The 13,375-nt window shown below is 34.3% G+C and overlaps 1 protein-coding gene across 2 annotated transcripts; it reads left to right on the forward strand.

The window, feature by feature from the left end:
* Positions 1 to 1,114: 1,114 nt before the first annotated feature.
* On the forward strand, positions 1,115 to 8,986 carry LOC111381783 (protein BREVIS RADIX-like). Of its 2 annotated transcripts, none has more exons than XM_023005609.1 (6): positions 1,115 to 1,416; positions 2,637 to 2,806; positions 7,377 to 7,765; positions 7,984 to 8,113; positions 8,218 to 8,564; positions 8,827 to 8,986. In XM_023005609.1, the coding sequence occupies exons 2-6, from the start codon at positions 2,702 to 2,704 to the stop codon at positions 8,903 to 8,905; spliced, it is 1,050 nt and encodes a 349-aa protein (XP_022861377.1). In that variant the 5' UTR covers positions 1,115 to 1,416; positions 2,637 to 2,701; the 3' UTR covers positions 8,906 to 8,986. The 2 variants fall into 2 exon arrangements, with proteins under 2 accessions (XP_022861377.1, XP_022861378.1); XM_023005610.1 differs by having other exon boundaries at positions 2,643 to 2,806.
* Positions 8,987 to 13,375: the final 4,389 nt, after the last annotated feature.

Below are 13,375 nucleotides of genomic sequence, written 5' to 3' on the forward strand. Positions count from 1 at the left end.
CTTGTCGAGTGGGTAAAAAATGATTGTTTCCATTTCTAAGATCAAGCATTAGTATGTCTCTCCTTTTCGTCCGAAAAAAATAAAAATAAAAATGCAAACAAGTATAATATCAATGTTTTTAGAACCCAATTTTATTATTGAGTCGGAATTAAAAGTGGAGAATCAATTGTTATATACCCACACAAACATGAATTAGATTTCATCAATATGTTATTCAAGATTATATCAATAATCAAATACTAAAATTCTAGTGCACTCAAGAAAATTCCTTAAGAAGAAAATTTTAATTTCCTTGAAAAAGATATTGAGAAAATTGATTAACATTTAATTCGTGTATCTGGTTCTAAATTGAATTATGGTGATCGTGATTTTTGAGAGAGATTTGGGCTTGGCTTGTTAGAATTTAGAAGAATCAGTTTTAGCAACGAAGGAGAAGAAATCTGTTTTGCTTCAAAATTGATATATGTTTCAAGAATAAAGTTGGTTTGCCCGAAAATATTGATTGACCCTCGCATTGCTCGTGGGTCCCTCGTGAATTAAAAAATACTAACATCCCATGTGTGTTAGGGCTGTAAGCAAAAATCGCAAAATCGGAAAATCGAAACGAAATCACATTTTAGAAACCGTCGGTTTGGTGCCACGTGGACCAGGTCAATGAAATGGTTTTGATCCAAACCAAACCAGTCAAAATAGTTTGGTTTATATTTGAGAATTTTAATTGCGGTTTAAAATCAAACCTCATTTGAATAAGGTAGTTTATTAGTCTTTGACATTCCAAAACCATTGAATGTATCATTAGTTGTATTTATATAATGTTGTTATAAATGTTAAAAAAATTTAATTATATACAGAACCGAACGGAACCGAACCAATCCGAACCGAACCGAATGGAACCGAACCCGAACGGTTCCATAATTATATTTGGACCCGACGGTTCCATTTACTATATACCCAAAAATTTCGGTTCGATTCGGTTCTCTTTAGAACCGAATCGAATCGACCCGCGCCCACCCCTACATATTTTCCAGGTAGATAACGACGAGAGATAACGGCGTCCCATCACTCTATAAATACTGACAGCTTGACTACCACTTTATGCTGTTTCCTTGTCTTTCTTCATATATCCTTCAAACAAACACATATATTTAAATGCAGATGCAGTGATAATTCCATTTTGAAGAAAATCGAAGCTCCAGGCATATCAGATGCAGCGGGAAGCGAGATTAAATCGGAGAATTTCAAGTTTCGAAAGAATTAATCCATGCAAGGATTAATCTTTGAAGGGTTCTTTTGGGTTTTTCGTTTTGCAGCGAAACTTTAACAGATTCAGGAAGAAACCCAGAAATTTCTAGCTCTTGAATCACCATTGAAGAAGCTTCAAAGTGATTCTTGAAGGGATTTTGCAGTTCTTTTGAGGTAAAATATTGATAGTAACATTCATTTCAAATTTTATTACCACGACATTGAGCCAAGTTTCAATACTGTGATATCGTGTATTCATTTAAACCATATCTTTTCTTGATACTGTTGATTTTGAAGAGTTGTAACTTGCAAAAAAACACATACAAAGAGAGTTTTAGAGAGAGAGTATAACTTGAAGAAGCTGTCGAGTGGTGGTTTAGGTAAGTCACAATCAGTTCGTAACAGGACTAGACACAGCATTTATTTATTTATTCAGAATCCAGTTACAACTCAACAAGATTATTCTTTTTCTCAACGTATTGTGTACTGTATATAATTAAGTACGCATATATTTATTTTACTTTACTTTGGATTTATTGAAGAAAATGGAAAGAAATGGTTTGATAAGCTGAAAAAGGGCAAAAAAAGTTACTTATTATTGGGATGTTAATTATATAATGAAGTTTGTCAGAGAATTCGGCTCTCACTGCACAAAATCTTGATTCTTTATTCTTCTGCACATTAAAGCAGACACGTTGACTACTTTAGGATTTTGCGTTCAATTATTGAATCTTTCTTTATATAAATATTCATTGAATAAATATTCTCTTTTTTTTTCACTTCCTCTGATCGCGAGCCCATTTTCTCTTTCTCTATCCACTTTTTTTCATCTTCTTTATTGTTTTGGTTGGAATTTGGAAAGTGATTGATTGGCATTTATTCTTATCTTATTTTGAGAGAATACTTTCTATTTCTTGATTTGTTGGGGAAGATTCTGCACCAATCAGGGTTTTTCTATTTTTCAAGATAATTTTTTAACAAGCAAGCTACACTGATCGAAAATAGTTGACAAGCACCCTGACCGAATATTCACAATAGGATGGGTTCACCTTTTTTTTGGAGTTTTTAATGCACACAAGTCTCACACGTATTGTGAGTGTAGGTTAGTGTTTCTGTCATACATTTTCTGTCGATTTAGATCAATTCAATTTTTAAATAGTTAGGTTTAGATACCTTACTTTATTTGGTGGGATCCAAATATATTTAAACTTATAATTCAAACATAATATATAACCCTCTATTTTCATACTGATTCAAGTTGGCAATTATTTCAAATAATTCTCGAATTTAATTATTTTCAAAGCAAAATTTAACTCGTACCATCTGTGAATTTGCTATAAAATCTTGACAATGAAATACTGTTTTTCTAATGCGTAATTTTTATTTTCATGCAGTTGAAGCAAAATATTTGAAAAACGAAAGAAAGGAATCGACAAACATATCAATAGTACAGTAGAAAATGTTGACGTGTATAACATGCTCAAAGCAACAAGCTGACGATGGAGAGGAAGCACCGAGAGGTACTCCAAATACAAAAGATGCTGTCAAGACTCTTACCAATCAGGTTCTTTATATATTCATGATCGTCAATTTGTACATATAGCATTATTATATAAATTTTTCTATTTCGCTTTGCTTTTTATGTGCCAATCCCTCTTTCCTCGTTGGTTAACACAAACAAATAATTTACAATCTTAATGTCGCTTTTGCTAAATCCAATGGTGGGGTCCACTGATGTTTCGCCCTTTTGTGGGACCCTTTAGGGTGTATTCCTTTTTTTTTTTTTTTTTTTTTTTTTTTTAAGGGTATTGTTGGGAAGGTCCTTCAGCTATAGGTAAAATTACATTTGGTTTGTAAATTGGGCCCAACATGCTGACAAAAAGTGAAAATCAATGTGATACAAACTTAAAGGTTGGGAAGCAATCTCAACTGAGTGCTCAAATTGCATAGTTTCAATAGGTCGAGAGAAGTGAGTGTAATAGTCTTCCTCTTCCATTCATGAAAAGAAGTTATTTTTCTTATCTGTCGTTTAGTAGGAAGTGATTTAAATATTAGGGTTACTCAAAATAAAAACAGTGTCCCAATTTAGTGGTATACCAAATTAGCCCTTGTTTGAACCCCATTCTTTTTATAAGAATGTATTTTTAAATAATGTATTGATGAAAAATGTATAGTTAAAAAATAAGGAAAAGTTTTGATTTTACATTTAATATTATTTTATTAAAAAATATTTAATTGAAATGATGTCAAAATACTATTTAAAAATATATTTTTTGAAAAGATTGAGGCTCATACAGGAGTTTAGATAGAATTGACAAATAAGTGATAAATTTTGTATCGTATCAATAATATTAATCAAATACAGTAATTTAATGTCAAGAAAAGTCTTGGTCAAACGGGGCGTGAGAACAAAGGCAAACAAAAACAGTGACTAAATAAATAATTACTGTATGATAAGGACATGGACACTCTTTCTTGGATCATGTGTTCAAAACTTTGGCCCCCTAATTTTTTTTTATTTTTTACTTTATTTCAATCTTATCAAAGTAATTACGAAGAATATTGAAATCTTTTGTGACACGTGCCTTTTGCCAAGAAATATAGCCCTAATGTGCACACTAGAGCCAAGTGTAAAGAGAATAAAATCTTATTCTTACTCTCTTTTTTGAGATACTTGTGTGAATTCTATGATAAAGAAAGTGCGAAGGTGGGATTATGAGAAAAGACAAGAAACATGCTTGGAGAAGACTCGCCTTTTAAATGACCCACCTTTGAATACTTGTCCACCACTTTGTTCCAATATCAATCTTTATTACATTTCGTTTGAAATTAGACGGTACTAGGTAATATTAAGGGGTTGTTTGAACTCCCATTTTTCTCAAAAAATGAATTTTGAAATACAGTAATGATGGAGAATGCGTGGTAAAAAAATAAGGAAAAATTTTGAATTTGCATGTATATTATTTTATTGAAAAATGTGTGATTGAAATGATGTCAAGTCATTGTTAAAGAATGTATTTTGACAAAAAAAAATGGAGGCTCAAACAAGGGCTAGGTTTCTATTTGGTTTTACTAAAATAAGATATTTGGTAGATAAAATGTGTGATTGAGAAGTTGTAAAAGTTGAAGTGTCCAAGAAATTATGTGCGATTAATATTAATTATTAAGTTAGGTTTAGATTTTTATCAACTTTTTTAGCTAAACTATACATGGGCTAAATAAGAAAACAAAAAACCTAGTAAAATGCACTTATATCACTGTTTAGCATGGTAGTTTAGATAGTAATGGCAACATTAACAGAAAAAAGGATAAGAAGCTAAATCTTGTTTAGGGTGTGTTTGTTTTTTTCTTAAAGGTATTGTTGGGAAGGTCCTTCAGCTATAGGTAAAATTACATTTGGTTTGTAAATTGGGCCCAACATGCTGACAAAAAGTGAAAATCAATGTGATAAGCACATTAAAGCAGACACATTGACTACTTTAGGATTTTGCGTTCAATTATTGAATCTTTCTTTATATAAATATTCATTGAATAAATATTCTCTTTTTTTTTCATCAGCTATAGGTAAAATTACATTTGGTTTGTAAATTGGGCCCAACATGCTGACAAAAAGTGAAAATCAATGTGATACAAACTTAAAGGTTGGGAAGCAATCTCAACTGAGTGCTCAAATTGCATAGTTTCAATAGGTCGAGAGAAGTGAGTGTAATAGTCTTCCTCTTCCATTCATGAAAAGAAGTTATTTTTCTTATCTGTCGTTTAGTAGGAAGTGATTTAAATATTAGGGTTACTCAAAATAAAAACAGTGTCCCAATTTAGTGGTATACCAAATTAGCCCTTGTTTGAACCCCATTCTTTTTATAAGAATGTATTTTTAAATAATGTATTGATGAAAAATGTATAGTTAAAAAATAAGGAAAAGTTTTGATTTTACATTTAATATTATTTTATTAAAGAATATTTAATTGAAATGATGTCAAAATACTATTTAAAAATATATTTTTTGAAAAGATTGAGGCTCATACAGGAGTTTAGATAGAATTGACAAATAAGTGATAAATTTTGTATCGTATCAATAATATTAATCAAATACAGTAATTTAATGTCAAGAAAAGTCTTGGTCAAACGGGGCGTGAGAACAAAGGCAAACAAAAACAGTGACTAAATAAATAATTACTGTATGATAAGGACATGGACACTCTTTCTTGGATCATGTGTTCAAAACTTTGGCCCCCTAATTTTTTTTTATTTTTTTTTCTTTTTTACTTTATTTCAATCTTATCAAAGTAATTACGAAGAATATTGAAATCTTTTGTGACACGTGCCTTTTGCCAAGAAATATAGCCCTAATGTGCACACTAGAGCCAAGTGTAAAGAGAATAAAATCTTATTCTTACTCTCTTTTTTGAGATACTTGTGTGAATTCTATGATAAAGAAAGTGCGAAGGTGGGATTATGAGAAAAGACAAGAAACATGCTTGGAGAAGACTCGCCTTTTAAATGACCCACCTTTGAATACTTGTCCACCACTTTGTTCCAATATCAATCTTTATTACATTTCGTTTGAAATTAGACGGTACTAGGTAATATTAAGGGGTTGTTTGAACTCCCATTTTTCTCAAAAAATGAATTTTGAAATACAGTAATGATGGAGAATGCGTGATAAAAAAATAAAGAAAAGTTTTGAATTTGCATGTAATATTATTTTATTGAAAAATGTGTGATTGAAATGATGTCAAGTCATTGTTAAAGAATGTATTTTGACAAAAAAAAATGGAGGCTCAAACAAGGGCTAGGTTTCTATTTGGTTTTACTAAAATAAGATATTTGGTAGATAAAATGTGTGATTGAGAAGTTGTAAAAGTTGAAGTGTCCAAGAAATTATGTGCGATTAATATTAATTATTAAGTTAGGTTTAGATTTTTATCAACTTTTTTAGCTAAACTATACATGGGCTAAATAAGAAAACAAAAAACCTAGTAAAATGCACTTATATCACTGTTTAGCATGGTAGTTTAGATAGTAATGGCAACATTAACAGAAAAAAGGATAAGAAGCTAAATCTTGTTTAGGGTGTGTTTGTTACCCATTATTTGGGAAGAATGTATCATGGAATAGTGATTGATGTTGAAATATTTGATTAAAAAAGAATGAATTTTTTTATTTACGTGTAATATTATTTTAATAAAAAATACATGATTGAAAATAAGTACTGTAGAAAAGTAATGGAAAAGAGAGGGAGAAAATGGATAACAAACAGGTGCTTATTATACTATTTAGCACAGTCTAGTTTAATCTGATATGGCTTTCAAGACATATAATCAAGCCCTCGTTTGGCTCTCATTTTGTGGAAATGAAAATGGGTGAAATAGTATTTCTTTGAAAAATGAGTGATTGAAAAAGAATAAAAGTTTTCGATTTATGTATAATATTATTTTATAAAAAATTATGTGATTGAAAATACGAAAAAGAAAAATAAAATATAATGAAATAAAAATTAATGGAGGCAAGAAGGGGGCTAATTTTTTATGAGTACATATACAGACGATAATAACACTGCCCGCAGAGTCAAAATAAAGTTGACCAGCTGTATCAAATGCTTTGAACTGTGTAAGGCAGCTACTTTTGTTCTGAAAGAGCCAGTTGCAGCCTTGAAAAGACTGAACCCTGCAAGAAACTAATTTTTCTAGGTCAAAATTAAATGAATTTGCAGTCAAATTACAAACTAGCTTTAAATTGCTTCAGATATTCTTTTATAGCTGTTTGCTGGTACAAAAGAAGATACATTCAACTGTGCTTCAGCTCTAAGGAAGTGTACAATTATTTTATCGGGACGATAGATAAAGTATATTGAACAGTATTTAACAATTTTCTTTGGATGTTTGTAAGTCCTCTTCAGGAGGGGCAAATATTGTAGCCTAGAAGTATCATACGAGGGATAACAATGCTATAATAAAGAGCTTGTTTGATTAAGGAGGACTATACAATACTGGATCGTGCTAAAAATGAAAGAAAGGGTTAAAATTTGTACATTGTATTGTTGAGTACCACGTACTAAATGTAGTCGTATTGCTTGTTTTCATTTTTTAAATTCTCTGTTAATCCTAAGAACTTCTAATTCTGATGATGATCAGATCAAGGATATGGCGTTGAAGGTCTCGGGATCTAGTAAACAAAGCAAAGGAGAGAGCAGTTATAAGAGAGGTCAAAGATCATATCCTGATTTCGATATAACAGAAGGACCATACCCTTCTTATATGCAACCAGGAAGCTCAAGTTCTACTCCAGCTTGGGATTTTACTAGCACTGCTCATCATGCTTCTCAGCCTGACTCGAGATTTAGCAGGCCTTATGCTGGTGATCAGACCCCTGATGCTCGAGAATCTATCTCGACTAAGTATGGCGAAGTATTGCTAGAAAATGATGAAGCCAAAGAATGGATGGCTCAGGTGGAACCTGGTGTTCAAATTACTTTCGTGTCTCTCCCTCGTGGAGGAAATGATCTTAAACGAATCCGTTTCAGGTACGTACTTATCAACAACATATTGTTCCTTACCAATATTTATGCTTCCATCATGTAGACAACAATAAACTGATATAATTAAGGTACAACCATATTATTTATTCAAGTTTTGAATATGATACTGAAAGAACTTGGACTAGGAGTATGCCAGATTGTTGTATAAATTGAAAATGTCTATTGGAATTGATTTTTATTCAAGATTATGATTGAATCTGTAGCCGGGAGATGTTCAATAAATGGGAAGCTCAGAGATGGTGGGGCGAAAATTACGAGAGAATAATGGAGCTCTACAATGTTCAGAAATTCAATCAGCAAGCTTTTAACACTCCAGGGAGATCTGAGGATGGGGTAACTCACATTTACTTTTGTGTTAACGCGTTTTCTTATTGTTACGTCAATGTACACATGTATAAAGTTTTGATTGATGAAAACTCGGACTTGTATTGATGCAGAGAGATTCAACTTACTCGAGGCTCGAATCTGCCCGGGAAAGCCCGAGGATGACTCCATCAGTAAGGTATAGGCCTTCTGGGAGTAGTAGTTATTTCCCACCAGACCATGGTGGCAGTCAGTATTATAATACAGGATCAAGAGGTTATCCTGGTGGTGCCCCTAGAGGTGAGACGTCGTATATGGAAGCATCAAGGGATACGAACGCCTCAGTAGACGATCCATCAGTTTCCATAAGCAATGCCAGTGACATTGAATCGGAGTGGATTGAAGAAGATGAACCGGGAGTGTACATTACCATCAGACAACTGGTCGATGGTACTAGGGAGCTTCGGCGAGTCAGATTCAGGTAACTAGCCATGAGCTTCAGCTCGTTACCAGTCGTAGATGGCTTTATTTATCGAACTTTACTCTGATCTAAACTGGTCACTAAACTTCGTTTTCTTTTCAGTTTGGTCAACTTAAGTTATAGTTAATCACTTCAAAACAAAATAAACTTCGATGACTAATATAAGACTAGACTACTAATGGTGTTTTTACCCTCGTATTAGCAATTCTCGGTTTTCAGCAGTTATCGTCGTTGTCTTATCTTTTCGACTTGTTTGATGCAGCCGAGAAAAGTTTGGCGAGGTGAATGCAAAGCACTGGTGGGAAACAAACAGGGACAGAATACAAAATCAATACCTATAAATGACAGATTTTCCATTGAAACAAATTCATTCCATTTTGCTCCAAGTGAATGCTGCTAAAAGGATTAAGCTCCATAATATCTTGGCAGTTCACAAATTTTCTGCTTTAGGTGATTTAATTATTTTATGGTAGTTTACAGTTGGTTTATTCAAATTCTTTTTGATCATTGTTTCTTTTTCTGCCTTGTGGGTTTTTTTTTTTTTTAGCCTAATGAGATCATTTGGCTCTTACTGAATATTGGAATTTTTTCCTGTGTAACACAAACTTTTTGGAATGAGAAATTTAATTAAAGTCTTGTGATGCAACTCTACATTTTATCTCATGTGTTTTGGTCATTTTTGTTGTGAAAATCACAGGAAAAATGGTACGCGAAACGGTATCCATGATCAATTCTAACTAAATCAATAATAATAATGTCAACAAAACAGTGAGAATAACAAAATAAATTTATTGTGATTTCTTGCATTTTCAGAAGGGAAGTTCATGTAAAATTTGAGAGAAAGTCGACTACATTTTCCCCTTCAGTGTCATTAGAGTCTCTTTGCACATCTCTCCCGTGATCATCATGTAGAGGAATGGGATCCAATTTGATGATAAATTTCGACATAATTTGCTGCTCAACTTCTACTAAGGTTAATGCTTGGAACTTCGATTAATTTTCACATAAGGTTAATTTTTAAATAAATAGACAATCTTTGGCATGTTAATCTTACTTATTTTAACATTAACAAGATTATAAGGAATGTATGATATTTTGAAAATCACTAGGGTGATTCGTAATGGGTCGTATTGGATAAATTTTTGAAAATCAGTTAAAATTTAGGAAAAACTTTTAGGTTTTTATGTAGAATAATTTTACTGTATGAATGTATTGTTGAAAATGAGTGTAGGAAAAAAGGTTTGAAACAAACATAAAATGCTGTGATTATGTTGTTCAAAACCAACAACAATAAAAAAATAAAAAATAAAAAAAAATTGGTCCATGCGACCGCATGGCTTTATGCCGAGACCAAATGGTCTCGGCATGAGTGAACCATGCGACCGCATAGGTTTGTATCATGCGGTCGCATGGTACAAAATTTTGACCCTTTCTGGCTGTTTTTGGCTATTGCAAATTTGAACTTGGTGACTTTTCACTTGATTTTTTTACACCATTTCGTACTTTTAGTCGATAACTATATATAAGAGAGCCATGTTTGAGGGAAAGATGTTAGATAAACATATTGCAATCCATACTTTGTTCTAAGAACAATCAAATCCCGAATTACTTTCATATTTTCGTGTTTTTTAAGTTTTGGAGAATTTCATCTTGTGTTTTGATGAAATTCTTTACAAGGTTTGTTATAATCTTTCAAACCATTTGCCGGAATACCTTTAAGCATCTCGAAAACACCGGAGAATGGGCAAATAATGTTTGAGGACAACGATCTCACGTTCAAGCCTTCACATTTGTTGATATAAATTTTGTTTTTATCCATCTTGTTGTCATATTCTCTTGTGATTTTCTTTTTCTCCATCTCTCAATTTATTTCCAACAATCTCAAATGTTATTTTCCTTGCAATGGAGAAAGAGACTACAATGACAACCATCAAACTTATGAATCAAGACTTGGTGTCAAGAATCGTAGCTTTACTTAGCCCATTGACACAATCGCAGCCGTAGTTTGGCCAACTTCGACCGCACATTGTAAATATTTGTTCAAGTTTGAGTTGTAATTTTCTTTTCATTGTAATAGTTATTTCAGTTGTAAAATAACTCTGATATTAGTAAACGTTTAGTATGATTCCTCGTCATTTAAACGTCTACTCCTGTCACTTGGGTTTTTGTATAGAATGCTATTATAGGGGGGTATTAGTCATTCAAAAATCTTTCAAGCTCACTGGTATCCGTCCCCTGTACCATCAATTGTAATTTTCTGCTTTCGTCAATTATAATGTTCAGTTTTCATCAATCAATGTTCAATTTACTTTCAATGTATTCAAATTCTCTATTGTAAGCTTTCTATAAAATTGTAATCAAATTTTCTTTCGTCCCGATGCGACCAAGAAGAAGTGAAAGGTAGTTCAGCGGAGCAGACTACTGCCGCACGGTGTCCCTTTCTGTGTTAAAAAGAAATGCACCCCGTGAAAGTTGGTATCAGTACTGCGGCTCACGACCCTCGATAAGAAAACTATGGATCCAATTACATCCCACACCATTACGGTGGGAGAGCTTCAAAAGAAGAGTGCTACTAAACAGCGCGTGGATGCACTTGATGAGACAACTACTAGGTTGTGCTATGTCGTGGACAGTCTCGAGAAAAAAGTCGAGATGGCTGAATCCGAGATTCGTGAATTACATATCCAACTGGATGAAAGCCAAAGGGCTTGCGCAACAATAACTGAAACTGCTGCAATCATTCCTGATCTAAAGGATGAAACGGAAGCATTGAGAGCTCAATTACGAGTACTCCAATGTGCGGTGGGCAATGAACAAGCTCCCGTACCTGAGTATGCTCCTAGACTCAGAAGTCCTGAACCGTGTACATACAGAGGGGCACATGATACAAAAAAAGTCGAAAACTTCTTGTTTGACATTGAAAAGTACTTTCTCGCAGCTTCGATCGAAAATGAAGCTAGAAAGGTAACCACAGCTACCATGTGTCTGGGTGGAGATGCAAAACTATGGTGGCGAACCAAATATGCTGACATTCAGGCCAAAAGGATATGAATAGATTATTGGGATCTCCTCAAGAAAGCGATTAGATCGCAGTTTTTCCCGAAAAATGTCGAGTATCAGGCTCGACAGGCACTTCGAGACTTAAAACATATAGGTTCTATCAGAGAGTATGTGAAAGCCTTTTCAGGGCATATGCTGAATATTCGAGATATGTCGAAAAATGATAAGCTTTTCACCTTTATGGAAGGGTTGAAATCGTGGACATGCACGAAACTTCAGGGACAGAAGGTTACTAATTTGAGCACAGCCATGGAAGCCGCCGAATATTTGAGCGACTACCAAACAGAATCCAAAAAAAATCGACCTTCGGGGAGTACTCAAGTAATTGAAGGTGGTAACAGACCTTACAGACCTAGAGCGAACCCAAATGGGGGAGAGTGTTACTCTCAGAATAAGGGAGGAGCCTATCAAAGCATCCGTGGCTTTGAAGGAAATTATCATAATAGCCGTCAAGGAAATTATAACGGCAGCAACAGTAACAACTGAAACAAAGGAAAAGCAACGGAGGGCCGAACTGATGCCACTCCTAAATTGATGTGCTTTTAATGCAAATGACCTCATTGGGTGTCGAACTGTCCTCAGAAACGGTTGGTGAATGCATATTGTCAGCTAGCAAGTGACAGGTCAAGTTCAAAGCAAGAGGCCCCACAGGCTAGTTGTCATGGTGAGATTGACTCCGAAGAGGACAAAGGCGTAGTTGGGGCATTTTCACATCAGTGCAACACACTGTCGCATCGGGTTACTAAAAAGGATGATGTCTCCTTGAAAGAGGCAGGGATGGAAGAAGTGAAGGCTCAAATTTTTAGGGGTAAAGGCTTAATGTACATTGATGTGAAGATCAACTGGAAGCCAATCAGGGCTATGGTGGATACTGGTATTACCTACAACTACCTTGCATGTACCGAAGTAGAGCGACTCGGACTTGTTCTGGAAAAGGGTAGGGAAAAGTCAAAGCAATCAACTCTGCTGCTCAACCAATAGCTGGAGTGGCGAGGTGTTGATCAAAGCAAGTCTCTTCGAGGGAAGGACAAATTTATCTGCATGTCAGATGGATGATTTCAAGCTTATTCTAGGATTGGAATTTCTTCGAGATACTAAGACAACAGTGATGTCGTATTCCGATTCGTTAATGATGATGGATAATAAGCCTTGTGTCATCCCTACACAAGTTGAGGGAATGGGGGAAAAGAGTATCTTAGCCATGCAATTTAGTAAGGGTTTCAAGAGAAATGAACCTTTTTTTGTACACCCTTCGATTAGAGGAGATCGAAGAGGCGACTATTCTTATTGCAAAACCTGTTAAAATGCTTATTCAGGAATTTGAAGACATCATGCCGGACGAATTACCAAAGAAATTACCACCAAGAAGGACGATTGATCATGAAATTGAACTTATTCCAGGTGCTAAGCCTCCCACCAGGGCACCATACCATATGTCTCAGCCTGAGCTTGAAGAGCTTAGGAAGCAATTGGGAGAAATGTTGAAGAGTAGAATCATTGTGCATGCGAAGTCACCATATGGAGCTCCTGTGTCGTTTCAGAAAAAGGCAGATGGTTCTCTTAGAATGTGCTGTGACTATCGAGCCCTGAACAAGATCACTGTAAAGAATAGCTATCCAATCCCATTGGTTGCAGATTGCTTCGATCGACTGAGTCGGGCGAAGTATTACACAAAAATTGATCTTAGGTCCGAATACTGGCAAGTTCGAATTAAGGAGGGAAATGAAGCAAAGACTACTGTGGTAACCAGA

Source organism: Olea europaea, unplaced genomic scaffold (genome assembly GCF_002742605.1).
Source record: "Olea europaea var. sylvestris unplaced genomic scaffold, O_europaea_v1 scaffold2374, whole genome shotgun sequence".
NCBI lineage: Eukaryota > Viridiplantae > Streptophyta > Magnoliopsida > Lamiales > Oleaceae > Olea > Olea europaea.